Source organism: Cynoglossus semilaevis, chromosome Z (assembly GCF_000523025.1).
Source record: "Cynoglossus semilaevis isolate Cse_v1.0 chromosome Z, Cse_v1.0, whole genome shotgun sequence".
In the NCBI taxonomy this organism is placed as follows: Eukaryota; Metazoa; Chordata; class Actinopteri; order Pleuronectiformes; family Cynoglossidae; genus Cynoglossus; species Cynoglossus semilaevis.
The window spans coordinates 5,340,619-5,365,864 of NC_024328.1; the positions used below are offsets into that span (position 1 = coordinate 5,340,619).

Here is a 25,246-nt window from a genome sequence, read left to right on the forward strand (position 1 = left end):
GAAGCTATCTTGCCCAATAAACCTACATTTTGTATTTGAAAGTCATAAATCAAAAACTATAAGCATCTTAAAAGCTGATGATAGTTCAGAGTTATAATCCAACAAACCAATGATGTGCTTACCAAAAAGTGCCAGGAGAGATTGGAGGGCAAAGTGCAAGATGCGACGGTTGGCAAGCTTTCCGGTCTTTAGCACCACTTCTTCTTGGCCTACCTCACACAAGTCAAATCCTGCACACAAAAGGTAAGATTTGTAGATTTTTGGTTTATAATCTTTAAACTTTGAGTTACCTTACCATACCTGGTAGAACTCTAGTCTAGTGTGTATAGTTTCTTTAAATGCACAGAGACAATCAGCCTCAAATTAAGGTTTTGAAGGTTTTGAAGCCCTGAGAAACCAAACCCTAGGATAATCTTAGCTCTTAAGAGACTCACAATTTCCACTCATGTCCAATGTCCCCTACCTGCATTTGATTGTCCAATTTGTCTTCATATATCCTAATATTGTTTTTGCCTATAAAGGTACAGTATAATGTTTTGCAAATATTATGTATGTTCGGTAATCAGTTGACTCACCGAGAGCGGCCAAAAACTCGTGACAGCCTGGCAGCCTCCACAGCTGTACACTGATGGACACCTGAATCGGCAGGAGGGAAAAATCCTGTTCTTTTTCTCCTGACTGCAGTTGAACTAGCACCTGGTGGAGCTGAGTAGAAAGGATGAATTATAATTAATTATAGTATTATAATTTATTATAAACTCCACAAATAAATCAATGTGTTTGGTTCTCTGCTGTTTGCATCTCTGTTCACAAGAGGAAAAATAAATCTTTCTTTAATGTCCAGATAAAAAAATAACCGTGCCCTGAAAGCTTTAATTCTAGTATAAGCTGGAAAATCATACAGGGAAGATGACACTTTACAAAAAGAACTGGTCATGATAATGATGTGGGGCAGAACAATTTCGGTGGTAAAAATAGGCTTTGAGGGTTTTAAATGGAACCAGAGCCTAAGCAACTGTGCAGGTTTTCTTCTATTTGATATGTCAGCACAGAATATTTCAGTATTTTTTAAAATAACATATCATAACATATAAAAATATATTTTGATTTCCTCAATTGACACCTCAACAACGCAGGGTAACAACATCAACCAAAGCTAAAGTCCTTCAGCTTTCAGAGGATTTGTGAGTGCACACGTGCACAAGAACAAACACTTGCTTGTTTTGTTCAGGAATTAGTGAAACATGGAACAGAGACACCCTTGTACAGTTGATGTATTGTTACAAAAAGCAGAAACATACCTCGTTACCCTTTTTTACTTTTCATGATTATGAGAGTTGTTTTCAGTTAAAACATTACGGTTTTCAAGCCTCCAACAGCCTGGGACACTGCTGTGACCTATTAGGAACTTCACAACTGCTTAAAAATTGGATTACTTTTTTGCTCAAAAAAGTACCCTTTAGAGGAAAATTAGAAGAGTATTGTCTCCATAAAATGTTAAATACAAGTTAAGTGTTAAGAGCAGATTTAGTGAAAAAAGGTTTGAGTGGCAAACACAACCTTTTATCATTTAAGATAAGAAGAAAATATACATAAATAAATCTTAAATTCCATTGATTTGTCAAGAAATTTGGCAGCATTAATGATTGCCATTTGAGGAAGACAGCCAACAACAAACAAAAAACAAACAAAAAAAAAACATTTTTTGCACGTTAAGTATCTATATATATAAATATATACAGTATATATATTTAAAGGCATCATGATAAATATACAAGCCAGCATTCTTTAAGTTAATTGAGTTAAAAAGTTGGACCAACCCTATATGGGTTTGTATGCAGGATCCTCATGGGTCCCACATCAAACCCCCTTCAAAATAACCGTATATGACCCACATCATTAGATATTAGCGTTCAAACACAGGACCCATTCAGTCAACCATAGATAGAGCATACAGTGCAATACACTATGAAAGAATAATGTGTTTTGAAAAGTTTTGCAGAACAGACAGCAGAAAATGAAAGAGAGCAGCTGGATGAGAGAAACAGCAGGTTCTGAGAGGATTTTGAACTCACCATTGCCACCATATTTTTAACAGCCTTCAGAAGCATGTTAGAAGACAGAGGAGAGATAACGGGCATGAATCAAGTGCAAACAGCACATTTGGGAAGGACAAAAGAGGAACATAATCAAAATTTAACACAATACTATTAATTAATACTTGATTAATTGGTCTTTAGTCGTATTCATAGTATTTACAGTAGAGCATCAAATGATCAGCTAAGTACAAACATTTTCACTCTTAACATGTGACAGCCACATGTTAAACTTGGAACGTGGATAAATCTTTGCAGCCCTGCTATCACGAGTTTGGTCTGTAGACCAGAAAGCTGGATCCAGTTGAAGCAGAGACATTGTACTTAACGGACTACAGGCTAGTGCTAACATGCAGCATTTCATGTAGATAAGCAGCAAAGTTATGCAAGGATGTATCCTCTTACAGCATAACCCTAACCTTTGTGGCATAATAGGGAAACCTAGGAATGTCATGTCGTTGCAATGCACCGCTACAAAGTTTTATCACGCCTGTGGCTGTTTCACTAAAGTTGTTTTCTTGTTATTCATTATGCATGTTTTCTTAACACTATAGAGGCAATTCTCATATTCATTTAGAAAGTTCCCTAGAGAGTTTCAAATCAAAATCCAGCTACGATCAGTCTAAACTGCAGGGTCTTACCCGGTTAATGAGCTGCTCTCCTGCCTCTGACGCTGTGATGAGTTTGCACAAAGCCTGCAAAGCTGGTGGCGGCAGACCTACAAAGGGGATCATGACAAGCCATTAAATCTGAGATCATCATTAGTGAAAACTTGAACTAAACTGCACGGAAACTAACGAAGTGAGGAGAACTTCCTTTTTCTTCTTTGGGTGTAAAGAATTTTCTCTTTTATATATGGCTCCAGGATGAAGAACATCAATGACCTACAGTAAATGTGGGCAGTGGTGGCAGTGGTGGCTTAGTGGTTAAGGAAGTGGACTTGGAATCAGAAGGCTTCAGGTTGGAGTCCACCAGCTGCCAAGTTACCACTGAGGTGCTCTGAGCATGGCACACATCCCCACTCACTGCTCCTCCTTAAAGCTGACCACTGTTCACATTTGGTTGTGTTCAGTGGTGAGCTGTGTCACAATGACAAGGAGTTCACTTTCACTTTTTTTTTCCTTTTTCCTTATAATGTCTCAGCAGACATTGATAGTTTCTAAAGATGGACACATGTTTTGACTGACCCTTCGACACAGTTGGACCAGTTTATGTTATAAACACAATAGCAGAAGGGTTAGGTATGACAAACTTCGGCCCACTCTAATGAACATACCCAGCAGTGATTGTAAAGTGGTGCTGCACTGCTGAAGCCTGTCTCCTGGGTCTGTAGTGGGAAAGAAGACCGCAGAAGGCATCCCTGTTCCTGCAGAGTCCAGGCGGAAACCCACAGCCGTCAACAGAGCCTGCCAGCCTGGGACGCCCCCTACCTTGTTCTCCACACTCTGCTGGGACGTGTACATGGAGTTAAGCTGGCCATTCTGTATCCTCTGTAGTGATTTCTCCACCTGTAAGGAGCAAAATGGAGAATGATGCAGAGCAGCATCAGTATTTGTCGTGTAAGAAAAGTCAGACAGGAAAAAAGTTTTGATTCATTATACAAAACATTAAAGAAATTATGTAATTTATAGTTAATTTATTTATATCCCTAACAGACTGTGAACCACTGGATCCTAAATCTGTCCATTTGGTGTATGGGCGTTGGTTACTTCCTCACCAGGTGGAGTAAAACTCTCATGGCATCTCGTGCTCGATCTGGATACTGAAGAATTTCTGCTAAAGCTTGACCAATGAGAGAGGATGGACTGTTGAGTTTGACATCATTTCCTATCAACATGTACCCTGATTGGAAAAAAAAACACAATTAGAAAGCAAGCCAACACAGAGACATCTTAAGTTACAGTCAAACCAACAGTGTCACTAACCTGCCCAATTGGACGGGTGTGAATACTGTTTGCTGCTTTGAACTGTCTTCATAGCATCGGCCAGCGCAGCGCTGGCCTTTGTTCCGTTGAGCAGGGCAGTATAGAAGGCATGTACAAAAATCTTCGAGGCAGCCACAGGAACAGGCCACAAGGAAACAAGGACACACTGAGCTCCTGCAGCCAGGAAGGCTCGGGTCAGTCCAACAACGCCATCTGCAGTGACCTTACTGCTAGACTCCTGGTACGAACTGAACACAAACACACAGATATAGACACAGTACAGGCTAGAATGAGTAAAAATTTACTACAGTCATACCTACATAACCATAATTTTCTTAAGGTCTATGGTGCAGATTTCACTAAACAAATACAAAAACATTGGCTCCAATAAAAGCTTGTGCTGTTTTGCTCCGTCCTTCTTACCCCAGCACTACCAGTTTGATGGGTAGCCTCAGGTCTAAAATGTCAGCAGCGGTGAGTAAGAACTCCTGGAGAGGTGGACTGTCACAGATGCTCTCCACGTCACTGCTGTCATCCTGCATGTGCAAAGACTCTGGGATGGTGTAGCTACTTCCGGTCGAGCCCTTTCTGCCCCGACTGCTACTGCCTCTCCGACTGCCTCCACCCCGCCCCATGGTCCCAACGCACACGCTGGCATTTGCACCACCAGGCACGTTGTCTGGGTTTGGGGTGAGCACCAGAGCGGCTAACTTCCAGGAAATGTGGGTGGCGAAGTGAGCACACTCAGCCTGTGTGAGAGCACTCATCACTCTCTCCTTGGTGGCAGAAGAACCAGCTAATGGTTGACACCCCAGGAGCTCAGCCACCATCAGAGCCTCCTCTTCTGCAGAGGGCATAGGTCCCCACAGCCAACGGTCCATCACAGGAGAAGGCAGTCGAGGGTTTCCCACCACTGCTGCCATGGAGACGCCCCCACAGGGAGTAGGACCTGGGCGTCGAGCCTGTGCCTGTAAAATTACAGAAAGGGTTACATTTTACATCACTTCAATTTGAGTTTTAGGATTGACTGAAAATGTATTCAGTAATTTTCTGTGGATCAGCATTTTTTAATTGTTACTGGAATGAAGAATGTAGATCTAACACTGCTTGGTGTATATCACTGAAAAGACCTTTGCACTGGATCCAAGGCCGTTGATGGAGGGAACAGCAATGAGGCTGAAGCGCTCGTGCAGGTACTCGTTAGAAGAGCTTCCCTTCAACAGAGCGAAAGGAATGAGGTAAAGTTCTCCTTCCAGCACCATCACTAGTTGTCTGTGTCGACCCACTGGTCCACTGGAGTGCATCAGACCCTAGCACACAAACACATTATTATTATTATTATTATTATTATTATTATTATTATTATTATGTTTGACATTGTCTTTGGTTGTTTTCTTTTTTGTCCAGAATCAAAGACACTTTTACTCACCCCCTCCATCGGTGCAATGAGCAGATCATACAGCGCCCGAAGTGGAGGTTTGCCGAGGCTGCTGGAGCGTTGAGGCAGAGATGAGCATCCATCTTTGGCAGGAGACATGGTGTTACTGAACAGGCTGGTCATACTCTGACAGCTCCTGTAAAACAACACACAACAAAACAAACCGGTCTTTCACTTTGTAAAGACAAAATTGCCCCGGTTAAATACATTTAAACTGGATAACTTCAGATAAACTTTAACACACAACAAAAACTTGTAAAAATGTTTTTTTTAATCCGAGGGATTAATTAAGTTCTTCCTTTCTTTCTTATTTGCTTTCTTTCTTTCTTCCGTCCGTACATCATCTTTCTATACAAATCGACAATGCATAGCGCACTATTCAAAAGCTCCACTAGATGTCAGTGTAACGCTGTACTGCAGAGCTAAGGTACGCCATATTTTTTGTTTGACCGCCGCTGAAACTATCATCGACTAATAGAATATAGAAAAATAGTGTTTTTTTTTATAGAATAAAAAGCAGTTTTCCTACATCTATATTTTTTTGTTGAGTTGTGTGCGTGACAAGACTAACCAAACAAACAAAAATTGATTAATGCAGGCAATGGGTTTAGTAGCTTTCAGCATGGTAGTCACTGGGGTTATTTTTTTTTACACCCTTGCTCGTCAGGATCATTTATCTGTTCCTTCCTCTTCACTTTCTCCCAGGCTTTAGCTGACAAAATGCTCTGGTCTGACACTTATGGTAGCTCCAGGCTGGACCACTGGCTTTTTTCCAGTCTCTAGCACTTCGTGTGTGTCTCTCTCTGGCACTATCTTCCGCAGGAGGAAAGCAAACAATCGTTTGTTAGCTTGACATGAGGAACGAAAAGAAAGAAGTGAAAGGATAAGCAGAGAGGAGGACAATGTCAAGTGAAGAAGGAAACCATGGAAAAGGAAACAAAGAAAAGTCAGGAACTGGAGGTAAATATAATTGCTTTGAGTTAAAAAAGGGTAATGATGTGGATTTCACCTATTATAGTTGAAAATATTAGACAACAGATGATCAAGGCAGAATCTACAGTTCTAAGGTTATTCTCATCAATACGTCCTTTATCTATAATGACAAAATGCACTGATGAGGTTAGTTGCGGCGACAGATCACATACATGAATATCGCCTACAACCGATATTATATACCACAAAAAAAAAAAAAGAAAAAAAGAAAGAAAGAATAGCTACCAGTTATTTGTCAGGCAACTCTCTATCTATTTGAATATACAGGTAAGGTGTTTTTTTAATGGGGAATACAAAGACGTGGATTTTACAAATAAAACACTTGTTTATTATCCAACTATTTTCTCACAATTTATTCTGCTTTTAAAAATTGCTGTTTAAGTGTAGCTCCTGTTTAATTTAGAAAATCCTGTGACTTCCCATTGGGATCTTCTGTACTTACAGCCCCTCCATGACCATCCAGAGATCTAATCACACAACCACATCACAGTCACATTAAAAAGAAAAGTTTCAATTACACACTCAGAAGATTGCAGGAAGAAACTGTTCACTAACAGTTTCTTTCAGGGACACCACCCATCCACTTACTAAGGATCTGTTAGTTAAAAAAGGTCATTCAATAATAAAACCATGTGATCATAACCAATCAACGGCACTCATTACAGACAACCTTACAATAATCTACTTGTACAGCTTTTCAATGTGATATTCTCCCAGGCACACGCAGCTTTACAAGATTTTTTTTCTGAAGCACCAAACAGTGGATTATTATCATCAGACCATTAAAGAGACTTAACGAGAACCAATACTCAATTAAAATTAGAATTACTGTCTCATCAACGAAGAGTTCATCTGTGGATGAGGCCAGTGAATACTGACCTGGAGACAGTGAAAAACATGTGCTAACAATTAGCACAACAGAAAAATATTATGAAACAGCAGTGAAACATAGACATATTTTCTAATTTCTAATAAATCAATCTACTGTAGAAACATCACAATCCTTTTACACAGGTGTTTGCTGTTGTTGTCTTTCTGAAGTTTTTATCCTACCATCTGGTACCTGTTAAAAAGATTGTTCCTGGACACCATGCGCAGGAAGCCTGTGGGATCGGTGACAGAGTTCAGCTTGTTGTTGAGTTCCTCAAACTGTTGGTCCAGCAAATCCCCCGCCTCACTCTCCGTCTCACTGCTCGAACATCCTCTGAAAATAAGAAAAAACACAGAGCGATGGCATCAGAGACCCACACTGAAATGTTGGCAGCAAAAATACATTTCACTCACAGAGAAAATACACAGATTAAAAATTGTTTTTCTGCAGATAAATAGCCGTACACACTCCATTTCCCCAAAACACCCACACAATTGGCCTACTTTCCTAGGCCTGGTCCAAAATCCTGATGGTAAGCAGAGTTAAATCCTTCCATTATGATGCTTGTAATGCTGATCCAGTCCACAGGGAGTGGACTATGCCACCACACTACCACATTTTTCTCCCAGTGTCTGAACCTCACAGAAAATATATCAAACACAGCTTCCTGCTCCCACAGTAACTTAGTGGAAACCAATTCCATGACCATGATTTTTTTTTTTGCAGTGTAGTGTTTCTACCAAATAAAACTCGTATAAATATACACATATTTTAACAGCAGGTTTCATCACTCCTCACATGTCTGACTCCTGCTGCCTCCTTGTCTCAGCACTGCAGACATGAATAGATCGGGGAGCGCTGCCATATTGTGCTCATCTATGTGCAGTCAAGTGGTGTTATATTATGTGCCACCGCGTGTTGGAGGAGTAAACAAGCTGCTAATAAAGCAGGAGGAGCAGGAGGTCTGACGCTGGAGCTGCGAGACGAGCAGCTGGTACTGATGGATCAAACGTCAACGATAGCGACCAGGCTGGTGTCAAGTCTGCTGTTTTACTGCAGAAGGATTGCTGAGGATTCTGGAAGTCTTTTCAGTGTTCTTTCTTGCTGTCTTCAGTATAATCCCCCATCTCTCCATCTACCCTACATGATCTACTCTTTGTTAGTTAAGCTCAGCATCTAGGGTTTTTTCAAAAGCCATTATTCCGTCTCACTTATTCACACTGGGAGGAGACAGAGTGTATAACTGTAGGCAGGTAGTAGAGGTTTGTCAACAGATAGACTAGTGGTTCTCAAAAATGTTTCTACTCTGTACCACCTGAGAAAACATTGATCTCTCTGAGTACCACCATGATGACCAACATTAGAATTCCCCTGCTCGTTCCACGTTCAACTTGCAAGTGATCCCATGCTGCCTGTGCTGATCTGAGCAACAGACTTGCATTGCAGCAAAAAACAGGTAAATAAATAAAAAGTAGTAGCTACACATTTTTTCCTAAATGTTGCATTCATTGTGTATGGTATGTTTCATATTTATTCAGTTGAAAATGTAAATGAGAAAATATGAATTTTCCCCACGTACCACTAGAGAGTGCTGAGAGCAATGAGGCAGAAGACTTGAGGAGGTTAAAGAGCTCCTCTTCAAGAAGCTTAGAGTGGGAGACAAATTGTTTCCTCTTTAAATCATTATCAACTGGTGGGCCGTGGACCCATTCCAGCCTGCTAAACCGTCCAAGCCATCCAGCGTCTGTTACATTTTATTTGAGTGTCCGTCCCCCAAGGTGTCTGTCCAAAAAAATTCTGGCTTTCTGACAAACCTAGTTGGTGACCCCTGTTTTAAAACATTGTGAAAATGAGTGAAAATGAGCTTGGTACTAACATGACCACTAAATATTAAAGGGGTAGTAGTAGTAGATATGTTTAGCTGTCATCAAGTATTGCTTCACTGTTAGTCTTAAATGTTCTCTGCTAAATTAATGTTCACTAGAACTCATGTCAGATCAAATCTCCATTATCCTGGGACTAAAACGCTGCTCTTTTAACAAATATGAGGTCTGAGTTTTGTGGCACTTTTCAACGAGCAGGTTTGAATTTCTGCAACCCTCCAATAAATGCCAAGAAACACACAGTGTCAACACACTCTTTGTTGTGATGGTAGATTGACACAAACACACTGCACATTCAGACACTGCTGTTCTGGGTTGTACAGTTTTATTTGTACTTTGCTGTTGACTCCATATTTCTTTTTACTATAACAGTCATATTGCGTAGTTATTTGTAGTTATATGGTTTTATGTTTTAGTTTAACCTGATCTTCAAGCAACTTCTAACCACAATTAACTAACAAAGACATTTGTGAATTACAGACCAACTGTTTTTGTTTTACTGTTCATATGTCTTTTTACCATTCTGAACTTCAGTAAAGTCTTGGACATGTGCATTGCATTGATGCAGTCTCTTTTAGTGCTTTTTAAAAAAATAAATAAAATATAAATCTATGTAGAATAAATGTCAGCTGTTAGATAACACACAATTGTATAGTAATAACCATTACAAATAAAAGTAAATATATATTCCTTGTCCCCATGATTTCAAGAGTGTATCTACTCCTGTCGTTAGTACATCTTGTAATTAGGGATGGCTCAAACTAACACATCGGTATTGGTCTGATATTGGCGGAAATTCGAAAGAAAATAACTATGGCTCGTCTGATCTTGGCCCAGATGCTCAGCTTAACTAAGTGCGACATGCCTAAAACAGGGACACTATTGCCTCAGCAACAGCAGCCGGTGGAATGCTGGAGGAGAAAAGAAGGTATCGGATTGATATTGGTATTGGTAGATTACCAATCATATCATCAGTAACGAACATGGAAAAGTTGTATCTAGCCACCCCTGCTTGTATTAATAGCTTCTTCTTTATGTTCCTGCATTAATAGTCTCACCTGCTGTAATAGGACTCCACTCCCAGAGCCTCACGGGCGCTGGAGATGAACTGTTCCAACGAAGAACCGCCGACCATTCCATTGCCTCCACCCTCCTGAAAATCTGACCCACCCTCTGACAGGCCCTCACCAAGGTATACCTCATGAAACTTCAGGATTCCTGTGAAAGGAGAGACAAAAACACAGCTGTTACAATTCAAACGCGTGCTGTAATGAAAACATTATCCTTTTCCTGGAGAGTTTTTATTCTTCTCTCGGTGAGAGAATGGTTGAAGTAAACAGTTTTTCAGCCACAAGCTTAGAGTGATCCTTCGTGCTGCAGTGAAAGTGTGGAGTAAATTAAATAAAACGAAGAACGTTCAATAAAAGATAAGAGAGGAGCTGCCTGTGCCATCTGTCACGCGCCACCAGAAACTCTGTTGGTTGCGATCATTAGAGCAGGGAGATACATACTTCAACACTGTTACTGTGTGTGAGTAAGAAATAAAAGCAATTAATATTTTCTTGTATTTACATACATATGGCAATAAGCTATAATGTGTTTATATATATATATATATATATATATATATACACACATATATGTATATAGATAAATGATATATATAAAGTGATCCTATGTTTATGATATCCTTGACCAGCATGTTGTTGTGGTTATGTCGCCATCTTCCATAAATTTTTCCATCATTCCGACCTACGGCATTAAAACTAATTTCGCATAGTAACTACATGGAGAGTGCAGCGAATGAATAGAGTTGACAGAGTCTTTGCTGTTTTCTTTAGTGCAGATCTGATGTAGTACTTGGCTCAGAAACAGCTTAAGCTTGTTTTAGCAGCTTTTTTTATTTAGCTGTTTCAGCTACAGAATAATCCCTGACCCATGAGCTCTACCACCAGGGTGGAAAATATGATCAAACTCTGCTCCCAGGCAACAGGACTGAACTTCACCCTTGCAAGCTCCTACCTCCTCCTCCTCCTTCCTCTCCTCCCAGCACTGGTCATTTGGAGAGTAGAGGGATGGGTACAGATCTCCAGTATGTCCTGAGGCTAAGAGGAAGCCACTTCCTCACTAATCGACTGTCTGTCACTTCCTGGCACTGCCTGACATCCAGCTGGCACCACAACATGCCCGCCTCCTAAATAGCCTGCCATCAGGATATGAGGCCACTAATTATGACTTAATTATTTCTGATTGATATCTAATTTTTGGATTCTATCTTTTTCTTTCTTTTTTAGTTTTAGCAGAAGTTGCTACTTGAACTTACCGTTTATCACTGCCACCTGCAGGATTGACTCACTCTTTACAATCAAAAAAATTGTCCCATTTTCAAAACATCCAAAACATTTTCAATTCATTAAATTTGGATTGAGTAAGGATACGTCACATAGTGTTGTCATCACTTGATACAACTGATCATAATTAGATAATAAATATTGTTTTTTTCTTAACTTGTTACTTATATTGAGGATTATGTATTTCCTTCAATTTTGACAATGTGAGATAATCCTTTGGCTGCTATGGTAAAAAAGTCACTTAGGCCAACATTTTAATGAACAATTTCGGAAAGGTTCCTACATCATGTGGAATAATGTTATTGTAAACATTTTATCCTAATGATGAAACATAGCAACAAATAACATTTTCTTTTCCTTTTCAGAAACAGCTTATTTTAGTCATGTGATGTTCTTATGCATTATTTTTCGACATGAGACAGAGACATGAAATGTGAAGACTTGCTAGGCTGCTGGCATGTGTGAAAATGACGCCTGTGTCTCTTGCACCATCACTTTCAATTAGTAGCAGTGTGGATGGTAGACATCACAGCAGGCAAGGAACGAGGTGGGGGGCACATTCTAAGCGTTGAGTGGCAGATGGTGCAGATGAGTGTTAATGCCAGTCTTTTCACCTTGCAGCTGAAGAGAATCGGCCCAAGCTCCGGGAAAATGTTCACTGCTTTAATTCAAAGAAATTTGTGTTTGTTTGTGCTTGTGTGCAGTCCGACTATTGAGGAGATTAAAACCTGCTTTGATAAAAACTGCTTTATTACAAACAAGTATGTATGTGAATGTATCTCCTCAGACATCAACCATGTGTGAGGGGGTACAGAACCAGATGATACCAGTGTTTTACAACTGTTTCTATTGAGAGATTAATGTCCACAGTTTTACGGTATAACCTGTATTAGTGTTTTTATAACTTTAAGTTCTCAATCCCACATGGAAGCTTCTGAAATTCAAATAGAATTGTCTGAAATTTGTTGTAAAAAGAATTACTGATAAAAATAATTTTCAACCAATTAATATTCTTTATAAAATGACTAAAAAACCACACACCAACTTAAACAACTGCATTCTTTCACATTCATAAATATAAATCAAGTTTAAAATAAATGAAGCGACCCCTGCGACCCAATAATGGATAAGTGGATGAAAATGGATGGATGGATATTGTACATTGGACCAAAACTGAGAGACAGAGTTATGTCAACCAATGTCACATTTCACCTAGGGCTGGTAAAATTAGAGTGGTTTGTCTCAGAAACCTTTTGAAAACTGGCAGCTGTGGGTGAAGGAGGAAATGCTACAAATCATTTAACAGTAGACGAATTACACAAAATATGAGCCAGGCCATCTTGATTGACAGCTGTGATCATGTGACTGCACAGGTGACAGGTACTAAAATGTATCTGGGGTCGCCAGAGATTTGTGATGTCAGAGTGGGGTGAAAAGCCAAGAGAGGTTGCGAACCCCCGCCTTAGTAAAAGCAGAAATGTAAAGATAATAGAAATAGAAATAGCAGTTGCATTAAGTCAGCACTAAGGCAATGGAAGTCCAGTCTATGTGAACTAGTCCATGATAATGTCATTGATATATTTTCAGTCATTAAAAAGGAATCACAGGAATGACGTCTTTTCAATAACCTTGATTCACTGATCATATTCAGCTCATACCCAGAATTCAACAAAACAAGAATCATCAATTTATCATCCACATAATGTAACGCAGTATGTTTGGTTACATGTCCGATATAAAGAAAATACCCTTATGCTTGTAAAACCATCGGGGAGGAGCCTAGTCACTATGACAGTCCGACTCTGCCATTTTACAGTTTCAATTTTTTAATCCTGATTTGCTTGTAAGAACACATTGGCTGAATGAAGGCTCGCCCATTGTTGCATGTATGTTCCCTCTCTTGGGACGGCTGGGTACGTTTGAGCAACTTGTCCAAGCCAAATATGGAAACCTGTCAACGTCCAGGGAACTGGCCGTGTTTTCATATAATCACAAACCTCCTCATCTGTGGTGGACCAATCCCTGTTTAAAATTCCTGTTTGACCCCTGGCTTTTCTCCCCTTTACTAGTCACCCCCCGCCCCCTCACTATGACCCTTTTTTTTCAAATGGGTTTTTTAACCTTAGGTTTGGCTGTAATTCAAATGGGATCAACTAAAATGACAAGTGATTCATTAAAAAAATTCCAGGACACACTGAAGTTGACACTGAAGCACTGTAATACTTTCTATCTTTAAAATCTTCACTGTAGTTGTAAGTTCAGTGTTAATTTTCAGCCTTGTCAAGAGTAAAGTTTGCCCAACTGTACATGTGATCAGGGAAAAAAAATATTATTCGGGCTACTGTGTTTGCAACACAGTTGAACAAAATTGATCAAAAACTAATAGAAAAATAAAGTCTCATGTCATTTTAGAGCAGTAAAGTCGACTAGTGGATTTGTCAGCACATGTTATGGTCCTACCTGCTCCCGGAGCCAGCAGCCAGCTGTACAGATAACCTGCAGCCATGGAGAAGTAAAGCACAAGTGCTCTCTGACTGTTGACCGTGTCAAGGATGTGCTCCACTGTGACCGGGGTGTAAGGATCAGAGTCCTGCTGACCCGTCTGTCTCTCCACCAAGAGGTCGGCAAAGGCTCGTGTACGACCGCGTTCTGCCACAGCCAGAGCCTCGTCATGGTGACCTGTGGAGGACAGAGATCAAAGCTGATTTTAGCTCTGTTAAAGAGGTCTAGCCTTTGAAGCTCACATACAAGATACAAGGCTACAACCGTTAGAAGAAGGTACAGATATGAGAAACCAATTTGTGTGGACCCACCCAGGCTGACCAGGACCCTCTGGAGAGCTTGGTAGCACGAGGTCTGAAGGTCAAACAAGGACAATTTGTAGTCTGTGCTGTGCTGAGCTTCATGACGGATGGTCTCAAACAGTGCGGAGGCTCGGTAAAGCTGTGGTAAAAAAAAGAAAAGAAAAGTCAGATGTCACTGTTAAATTCTGTTAAAAACACACTTCACGAAATCCACACCGGAAGAAATCTTCAACATTTTAAAAGTATATTTTCTTTTCCTCGCACCATTCAACAAACGTTTTCTGTCTGGAGAGTGACATTTTAAATCACTACCTCCACTACACCACAGTCCGTAGAGAAAATCATTGATTTCACATCAAGGTACACAGGATGTATTGATCCACTGCTGACTCCATCAATCTGTTCCAAAATGTTATTTTGTAATTTTGAAGTATAAAAACCTGAGTTTGGGTTCACCTCAGTGACAAATACTCACCAAACAAGGCAACAGTAAAACAGCAACTCCTTTGTCTTCAGGAAAGTGAGATAAAAATAGGCCATAAAACGATGGCTGATATGGACAGTTAAGGATGTACAATACTGAGTCTTGTACACTGAAAAATAGAAGTAGATAATCCACATGCACTGAATGTGATCAGCTTGGCTATCCATTATTCCAGGCTAGTGTCCAGCATCAAGAGTCAGGGCATACTGTGTGTGGGGTATGATAAACACACTTAGAGAACCCAAGAACAAGATGTAACAAAGCTAGAAGTAAATGGTAAACATGTGGTTCTGTATTACCTAGATTTCTTAGAATAAATGGGTAAAAATATAAAAATTAAATTAAACGATTCAATTAAAGTTATTTAATTTGAAGGGATTGAATGGTGAATAATATAATATAATATAATATAATATAATATAATATAATATAATATAATAGATGTATTATTAGACGTTTATCAGATTTCTAGCAGGAAAATCATGCCAGTAGGTGGCAGCATTTCATCTCACTGATCAATGATCTTCCAATTTCTCTTTCTCTCTCTCCCGCTCGCTCTATCTCTCTCTCTGTCTCTATCTCTCACTCATCAGGAGGGAAACAGTGTAAAGTATCCAAATCAAATGAGGCGAACCACGAGTTAAATTTTCTCTTTCCTGGATTTTTGTAAAAACACAAAAATGAAAGAAAATGAAAATAGGGAAACTGACATATACAGACAGGTCCGTAAAGCAAAGCACAAAAGCAACTGATCAGTCCATTTAATAGAGCTCTCTCTTTCATGAAACTTTTATATTCAGTAAGACGTTTGGAAAGAAGGAAGGAGACAGAACAGTGGAAACCAATGTAGTGGCGGTAGAAAGCAGTGTTGCACGGTGGTTGGGTGGAGCTGTCGGACCAGGAGTGCTGAATCATGGGAGGTGTTATTGATTTCCATTATTTGCTCCTATGGCTGCTCTGAAAGACAACTGTGTCTGCTGCTGTAGAGACACTGCAGTCTAAGATCAACAAAGAGGCTAAAAATAAAATTGATCTGGGGCTGAACCGGTTTGAGAAAATATCAAGAGTTCATTTAACCAAATATGTTTAATTAAAAAGGGATTATCCAATGTCCTAAATGCACCATTGGAAAGAATATTCAGTTTCTGCCAATATCCTTCTTAAAATTGTACATTGGGTGGCATTTGGCCCAGAAGCAATGTCTCTGTCTACTGGGCAAGATCAAATCCCAGTTAGAGTGGTTGGTACCTTCCAGTGGACTCAACACCCACAGGAAGGTTCAGGGGGGTTGGTATGGTGCAGTGTGATTTGGGTAGTGGTCGTGGAGACTGCTGCCCCCGCGACCCAATAACGGATAAGTGGATGAAAATGGATGGATGGATATTGTACATTGGACCAAAACTGAGAGACAGAGTTATGTCAACCCAATGTCACATTTCACCTAAGGCTGGTAAAATTAGAGTGGTTTGTCTCAGAAACTTTTTGAAAACTGGCGGCTGCGAGTGAAGGAGGAAATGCTACAAATGATTTAACAGTAGAAGAATTACACAATTTTTAACAAGAGTCAGGGTGAGATGATGCATTTGATCCTTATTTGGGTGTAAAATTATTTGAAAGCATCAAGCAACTATGTTTTGATTTAATAACTCTGCCATTTTGTACTGGCTAGCAACATGCTAGCTGAGGAGCTCATAACTTGAGAATCTGCTGATTACAGCTGTTTAGTTTAGTGTTCTATGGTTCCAGAAAAAGGGTTCTAAGAAAATAATAATAATAAGATTATTATTTTTTCTTATCTCCCCTCCAATTCTGCTGTAGCAGAAGCAGAGTGCCTCCTACAGAGAAGACCTTCCCACTGTCCAAACACACATTAGATCAAAGCAGAGAGCTGTCTAAAATCATCACAGCTGATTTTGTTTATCATCCAGACCAGAGTAAAATGTACTTGAAAGAATGTCTGTGTTTTTAACTGACTGAATGAGGAGCAGCATAAACAAAAACAGGAGCGGTCGCTGCAGCAGCAGCAGCAGAAGCTAACCAATCAACTCTATCTGTATAAAAACAGCCTGAAACTGCACATGGAGCTCAACACAGAGACTGACATTGCTGCCTCCACTTTTCCCTTTCGAGCCCCTGACACACTTTTCCCGTTTACCTTGGAACACAGCGGTCAAACTATTGCACATACCGCAGTCTGTGCACCTTCACATTCCCACAGCTCTGACATAATCCATTTCACCCATAACAGCAGCTAAAACTTTCTCATCTATAGTTTTAGCTTATTTTAAAACAAAGGAAAACAATGTTGGAACAAAGCAGGTAATGCAGCCAGGCTCACGTCTTCAGTCCAGGAACCTGGGAACAGGACCAGGAATTATATGCGTTTCCATGAGAAGGGCCTAAACTAGATGGAAAATTATTTAATTTATCTTTTATATATATGTTTTATTTCCTTTCACAGCGCCCAGATCCCTGGTGTGAATTCCTAAAGCAGTTCATTCTACCTCTGCTACCATTACAACTAGTTTAAAAGGGAATTCATCAGTTATGCACATCAGCTGTGTCCTGTTTGATAAAATGTGAAACAGGCAGGGGTGGTGAAGTGGTGCAGTGTTATCTTCCCTAATGTAAGTTTCGATCATACTATGGTAATGGAAATTAAAAAAAAATCACAGACTATATCAGTGCTTCTCAAATAGTGGGGCGGGCCCCCCTGGGTGGCACGGTGAAGGGGGTTGGGCATGAGAGCCTTCCAATTGAAAATAGTACATTAGACAGAAGTGTGCCACTGGTGTAATGCTTCAATGAAAAAGAAGCCTCCAGTCACTAGGTGGCAGCAACTCATCCAGTGGTTTGTACAGACGAGAAAATACATATTATCAGGTTCTCAATAGGATATAAATTCAGGCGGGACATGCAGGAAATAATGTCCCCTAGAGCGGAGCATGGCCACTGGTCTAGACTATGGAATGGCTAATATTGTGTTTAAAAAACAGGGGGGTAAAATATTCAACACCTTTGTTTAAGAAAACACATTTGAGGACAAATGACTCACAGGCCTGAGTTCCTCTGTCCATTTTGGCAGAGTTTTTTTTTCCAAGCTCTTGTTCCAGATAATTGCAAACAGACAGAGTCACCTTTTAAAGGAACAAAACGAAATCTTACCTGTTGGACCAAAAAAGTATGTAGGTCACAATGTTTGTAGCCAGTGAACACGATATTTGAACTAGATTTTAGAAATGGAAATACTGGGAAACCAACCATCAGACACACGTGACACTTGCTGCTGTGAACACACCACCACCGTGATGGAGAGGAAACTCATCTTTGGCTGCTGTCGGTGTGGACAGAATGTAAAGAGTGATGTAATAGAGCTATTTTACACTTGCCAGGTGGTCAGTGAGCCGAAGAGAGACGAATACATTGTGAGCTTCTGGAATCCTGAGATCATGCACACAGATACTAAAAAGTGGAAACAGACACCATGTGATCCCACTCCCTCTGAATCCCCCCCCCCCCCCCCCCTGTGAGTTCTACAGCCATCTAATCCAGTTGTTTTTTAAACACACTCTATTGTGTAATTATTAGTGAAAATTCGCTTAAAGGTAGCCAGAGGATTTAATAAACACTTGGCTCAAAATGTATTTAGCATAGAATTAGCTTACGGACTACACAGAAAAATCTATCTCAGTTACATACACAGAAATACAAGGAAGTAGCTGGAAAACCACAACCTTTTGAAGATAGCAATGTCATCTGCACACATCTTGGTTCATGGAGCCTCCTGCCTGGCTCCATCTGTCAACCTGTCCAGTGGCCCTGCATCACCCTTAAACATCTATCACTCTGACAGCACTCTAACTGTCCTAATGGCCTTACACAAAGGATAGAGTCAAGAAACAAGTTGCACAGACACAAGATCGAGTCTTGGTAATGTAAATTTCCTCGAAGCTTTGTTCCTAGTAAATGTCACTGCAGTGAAAATACTGGTATTTGGTACTATAAAATCATCATCAGCATATATGTTTCCATTAGAGACAAATGGCAAGAGAATGGCTTGAGAATTGTTTTAGCGATTGTGGACATCTTTAACAGTTCAACATTAACCAAGCACAAATTAGAGCCAATGTCAGGCCAGGTTTCCAGACATATTTCACAAAGAAAACAAGAGAGACGGGAGAGGGGGAGGAGCTTCACCTGATGCTGTGCTTCCTCCAGATTCCCGCTGGCCCACAGGGATAGACCGAGACGATGTCGAATCTTGGCTTCATCCTCACGTCGAGCCAACTGCTCTGCGAGCCTCAGACCTGTCAGAAGAAGAGAGGAGGAGGAGGGTGAGGAAACAGGAGACACAGGGAGGAGACGGAGGTGGAGAGTACTCAGAATTACTCAGAGCAGTCAGAATATTTCAAGTTTGGTCCAGATCAAGCCTTGCATATGCTGCTGATTTTCACAGTGAGAAGGAATAAAAATGTAGCCTCAGTTGTGAGATACTGCTAAGAGGACACACACGCAGAAGGCGGCTGTTACAGCTCTAATCGGACTGCGTAGTAATCAATGCTGGAGATCGACCGGCTGAGTAAACACAAACAGGAGCTCCATGTTTGCATTAAACAAGACTCACAATATTTAAGAGACATCCACAAATATTTGGCAACACACTGATGAGGTCATAATAGAGTGCAGACTGCAAACACACTGAGAAAGTGGGTCAACAGCAGCTCAATCTTTGGAAGGCTCTTGCAAATAAGTAAATAGAAATTGATCTATTGGATTTATTGTGGAATAAAATATAACATTTTAAAAATTGCATGACTATATATAATTCTATATTGTGTATCAGTGACCATAGATTGTAAAAATAATTCAAATTGTGCCAAAGAGTTTTTTAATCAGCATTTAATCAGTACCCCAATATATAATCTATACATAAAATATGTTCAGTTTGTATGAGTACAAAATTTTCCGAATTATAAGTTGCTCCAGAGTATAAGTCACACAAGCCAAAAACTGCATAATGAAGGAAAAAAAACAAACAAACAAACAAACAAACAAAAAACATAGACATATATAGGTGGCTCCGAGGTATAAGTCGTGGTACAGGAGTAGCAGATAGTGGTACACAAGCCTAGAGTGCCCTCTAGGGGCTGTCAGTGTGAAGATAACGAATATGTGAAATTATATATTTTAATATATAAGTTGCACCTGACTATAAGTCGCAAATGAAAAAAAAGAGCGACTAGTCCGGAAAATGTGGTAAATGTGGTGAGGATACTACTTTAAAAGGATCATTGAACTGGTGATCAATTTACAGAAGGTATTTGACCTTGATCAAATACCAGATCACTTCAATAAGGGATACTCTCATAACCATAACTGTTAATGACAAAAGTGTTCTTATTTACATATTCACAGATGGAAGATGAAAGGGTGTTACAGTTCCCCATTGTCTTTGATGGTTAATTGGTGTGAATGGTCTGTTCACAATGAATCCTATTAGTGTCCAAGTCAATGAAAACCTGTGTTCACTGCAGAGTCAAGTAACCTAAGAGTAAATGTTTATTAAAACAAAACTGTCAATTATATCCAAAACTGCAGTGTGGGGAAGTTTCAGAGTGGTGTTAACAAGGATTCAGAGAGATCACCTGAGGTCGTTTGATTTTCTCTTGTAATCTGTCGCACAGTGAAGCATTTGTCATGTTTTTGCAAGTGCGCTTACTTCCACCGCTGAACACTTTTCTGTCCAATTAGTGAGAGGAAATGTCACTTCACACAGAACGACGGTGATAAACTCAAACCACTGGGGGTCACACATCACCTGCAAGGTGCTAAGAGCAGGTTACCAGTTCTCACACACACACACACATTCTTGTGGTTTAAAACACACTTTACGGTCACAGTGAGGAGAAAAAAAAAGTTGACGCTTATCGTTTTTGTCACTCCGTGGAAAATCCTGTCAGTGGTTGCAGCAGATAAGTCGGCACAGAACATGTGACCCACAAAAATACAGCCAGTCTTTCCACAAGACCCAGCATCACCACACTAGACTTCCCGGCTCCTCTGCAGCTACGCTCATCAGGAGCCTTTGAAGCACAGAAAATTCCTCACTTTTTCTTTTTCCTCTTCCTACTGATCTTCCCAACTCTTTATCCCACTTTCTCCTTGCCCTTTCCCCCCATGCATCTGCTCGGCTTCATCTACCTTCCAAATTATTCTCTCATCTCTGTCTTCATCTTCCTCTGCTCCTTCTACCTGTTTCATCTTGACTATGGAGCCACTGCTCTGCACTGCTGAGGGCTCATTAGCAGCAGAAGCAGGAGAGACAGAGAGGAAACAGATCTAAATTATCCTTTTCATTTTCTGACATCCTCAGCCCTCACTCATCTCACTCTTTTAGTTTTTCATCTGCACACGCATGCACGCATGGAGATAAACACACATACAGTACTAACCCCCCAAAAAAACGTTAAAAAAAATAAGGCATATAAAGATGTGCTTAAAAAAGTGAGGACATGGATTATGGCTGACAAAGGACAGAGCCTCACAAAAAAAAAGCAAATTAATTGGTGGCATTTTTTAAAAAACATTCAGTATATATAAGTTTGATAAGTAATACATTGTATGCATATTTTCATGATACATCTGGGATTTGATCAGCCAAAGTATTTGCCAATCTTGCAAAATAAAAATCTTCCTGATATAGCAGGATTTTATTTAGGTCGCCTTTTCCCTTTTGTTAAAAAATGATGAGGGCTTGTTGCATGAAACCTATAAGTAGGTCTGGCTAACTTTTCTGACAACTTATTTTTCAATTGATTTCAGAATTATTAAGGAGACTCGGTATAGCTATTTTGTGGCTAACCTTAAGTCTATTAAATCTTCAAATCTATTAAATCAGTTAAAATTTTTCAAAACAATAATATGTTAAAAAACATATAACATATAAGTAACAATAAGTCCAAGTTTTCCCCTTTGTTTTCATGCAAAGAATTACAAGTGTATTAGCAAAATCTTAATTATATGTGATTGTAATTATTATGTTTTCATTAATTATGAATGAATGAAACATAATTTAACAAAAAAATTTCCTGAACATTTTTATGTAAAATTCATCAAACGCTCTAGATAAAATGTCAAGCGGGCCAGTTTTGGCCCATGGGCCGTATGTTTGCCAGCCCCGGTCTAAATGGTTGAAATCCTACTCATCATTTTAATAACCACACATACATTAATGCACACACAGTCGATTTGATCCTCTCTCTCCTTGTTCTTCAGGACCAACACTGTGTCAACCTCCTCTGTGTTCCTTTTATTCAATGGTTGACAGTAGAATAAAACATGTGAGTTACAGCTCCTGTTCATCTCTGTCTTTATTCTCCGCCCCCCCGTCCACAGCCATCCATCCTCATCTGCTTATGCCTTCTTTCCCCACCTATCTCATCTCATCCCCCTGTATTCCCCCTCTGAATCACTCAGTGTTTGACACTGTCACCCGCGCCCTTCAGTACAGCCCTCAGGCACAGTCACGTAACAGTGGTGATGGCAGCAGTGATAGCGGTGGAGGCCGCCACCAGCGTGTAGCCGCAGCTGCCTAAAACCCTGAAGAGCAGCCGGAGAAAAAAGACTTGAAAAGGATGCTTGACAGTTGGCCAAGAGGTTTCTGTGCAGAAAGGTGCCCTAAGGCACACATACATACACACACACACATTCAAAAACACACGGATACAAACACTAGTATACGTATACTAAAAAAAACCCAAAAAAACAGACACACATAGAAAGTAAAGAACCATGTAGTATGGACTAATAACAATACCTTGAACCTTATTGATCACAAACGGGAAATTCTTGCGTTAACTGGGAATCAAGGATTATCTGATCTCTGTGCGACGCAGGTGTGCTAACTGCTAAACTGTGGAACCACCTCAATATAATCTCCACGTCGGGAAATTGAACCCCAGTCTACCGTGTGACAGATGGAGATACTGTCCGCTATACTAACGAGGAGTGTATTCAGTGATGTCATGGCTGTGAATATACAATATATACAGAGCTATTTATATCGATTAAAATATAATATATAATGTATATAACACCTAACTGGACTTAAAATTTTCAGGCACAAGGTAAAGAAAATTGTTATGACTGTATTATATTTGTTAAAGTAATTTTTCCACTGATCCAAAATGTGTGACAAAAAAGTATTCTTATTTTTGCTTGATGTTACTAATTTAGTAGCAGTGGTGAATTAGTGGTTAAGGTAGGCACTTGGGTTCAGAAAGCTTCAAGTTGGAGTCCACCAGCTGCTAAGTTACCACTGAGGTGCTCTGAGCATGGCACCGTCCCCACTCACTGCTCCCCTGGTCCTTAAAGCTGACCACTGTTCACTTTGGTGATGGGTTAAAAACAGAGGTCACATTTGGTTGTGTGCAATCAAGGAGTTCGCTTTCATTTGCTTTTATTATTTATTTTATTATTTAATTATTTTTTACGTAATAAAGGAAAGAGTAGGTGCCATCTGTTTGAATGAATGCAATAGTTCTGGTTAAATCTTGGCCCGTCCTCTTTTCAACTGCAGGAGGGTCAGTCAAACATTTTATGCCTTCTTTGCTAACCTAGCTGGGAAGTTCTGCACTATTCTTCCATGTGAAGACTTTGGTGGATATTCTTTTTATACCAATGTCCGTCCTTTGTTTTTCTGGCTGGTAGATCAAGGTTCAAGATAATTAACAAAGTTAACTTTGTCTTTCTTTGATTTTTTATTTTAAGTAACCAATAGCTTACGCTGCTTCCCCTCCATTAGTGGCTACAATGATGGCAGTGATTTAATGACACTCTCTACATTGCTGCAAAAGCTTTATTTCTCTTATTGTTGTTGGAGTCAAAACAAAATAGAAGGAAACAGCGGGATAGTGGATCAGGTAGAGTGTGAAGTGAGAATACTGTGCTTTTCAATTAGCTACTAATTATCTCTATTGTATCATATTTTTTACTTACACACACACACACACACACACACACACACACACTCACACAGACTAATTATGTTCCTGCGCTGGATCTGCTGTTTTGTCTCGGTTGTTTTTCCCTGACTTAAATTTTTAAGAAAACAAATCCAGGATGAAATTAATAATAATAATAAAAAAACTAGGGGTAAAAAAAAAATCCTTTTCAAATTTTTGGTACATTGGCCAGATATAATTGGCTGTCAGCAGCAGTGAAAGCAGCGTTTCATTCTGCAGCACAAGGACATGAAAACAACATGGTGGTGGAAGAGAAGGAGGAGGAGAAGGAGGAGGAGAAGGTGGTTGCCTTTGTTTCCATTGAAGCTCAACAAGCAGAAATACACTGCAGAGGGTCACTGCAGGACCAGGCTTATGCAGAGGAGAGAATGAGACACAGAGGAGGTTTAACTGTCTATGTATTCACTCCCCACCGGCTGAAAAATAGATCTGTCCTTTGACTCCAGCTGCAAAATATCTCTGTGTCAAATAGAGTTTGGGATCGTACTGCGATGGGTGTGGTTGAGCATTAGGTCTATCACCGAACAACAGACAACAGACAACAGGCATAGAACTGAACACACCTGTACAGATGCTTCAGTTAGTTTGACTCATCTTGATGTATCCAGACACAGATGAGTTCTGGATCAACTACTGCGGTTTCAGGTTCGGGTCAACTAGCTGCAAAGTTACCACCATGGTGCACTGACATGGCAAATGTACATCCCTCTGTTCCACCTTTAGCAACCTGATGTTGATCATGTAACAGCTTTGTGTGTTTACTTTGCTGACAGTTTTTCTACAATTAAATCGCTTAAAAAAATCATATTATAATATCGTATTATTGTTGGCGAGATGGCGCCGCTCATGTGGCAGCAGGTTGCAGCAGCTCCATCTTTTCTACCCTGTGTATGTGTATTTTTGTTTGTTTTTCGTGTATGTTTTTCACAACAGATGGGTAAAAGTGGGTTTCTCATGTTTCACTTAAAATTTTGATATTTGTCACCATGGAAAAACCTTGTAAATACCATGTCTACCCTGCTGTTACATTACTTTTAGTACTATCTATCTATCCAGCTGCAGTAACAAGTAAATTTTCCCAGTGTGGGATGAATAAAGTCTTATCTTATCTTATTGCACTTGTATTATGATACATATCATATCAAGTGTGTATTGTACCAACACACACTCCTAGTTTATACATGTTTGAAAATAATCATCCTCAGCTGTGTAGCGGGCATACACTGTACGATTTTAGCCCATTTTTGAACCGATTTTTGAGACGCACGACCTGGCGACGCTCGGCCCGATTTTCCGTTTCATCGGGCCTTCTTTTTCCGTACAGTGTACAGGGGGTAACGAGGGCCGATTATCTGTTGCTGAACCACCGTCGGACGGT

At 39.9% G+C, this 25,246-nt stretch overlaps 1 protein-coding gene across 1 annotated transcript in view; it reads right to left on the minus strand.

The window, feature by feature from the left end:
* LOC103397709 (tetratricopeptide repeat protein 28) overlaps positions 1-25,246 on the minus strand; it is a 189,299-nt gene that overhangs the window by 2,443 nt on the left and 161,610 nt on the right. Inside the window, 14 exon segments of the mRNA XM_017043164.2 lie at positions 123-230; positions 576-705; positions 2,738-2,814; positions 3,373-3,604; positions 3,814-3,938; positions 4,022-4,269; positions 4,445-4,989; positions 5,152-5,331; positions 5,451-5,595; positions 7,516-7,656; positions 10,265-10,424; positions 14,018-14,236; positions 14,371-14,500; positions 19,043-19,152. Of these exon segments, the coding sequence (XP_016898653.2) occupies positions 123-230; positions 576-705; positions 2,738-2,814; positions 3,373-3,604; positions 3,814-3,938; positions 4,022-4,269; positions 4,445-4,989; positions 5,152-5,331; positions 5,451-5,595; positions 7,516-7,656; positions 10,265-10,424; positions 14,018-14,236; positions 14,371-14,500; positions 19,043-19,152 (2,550 nt within the window).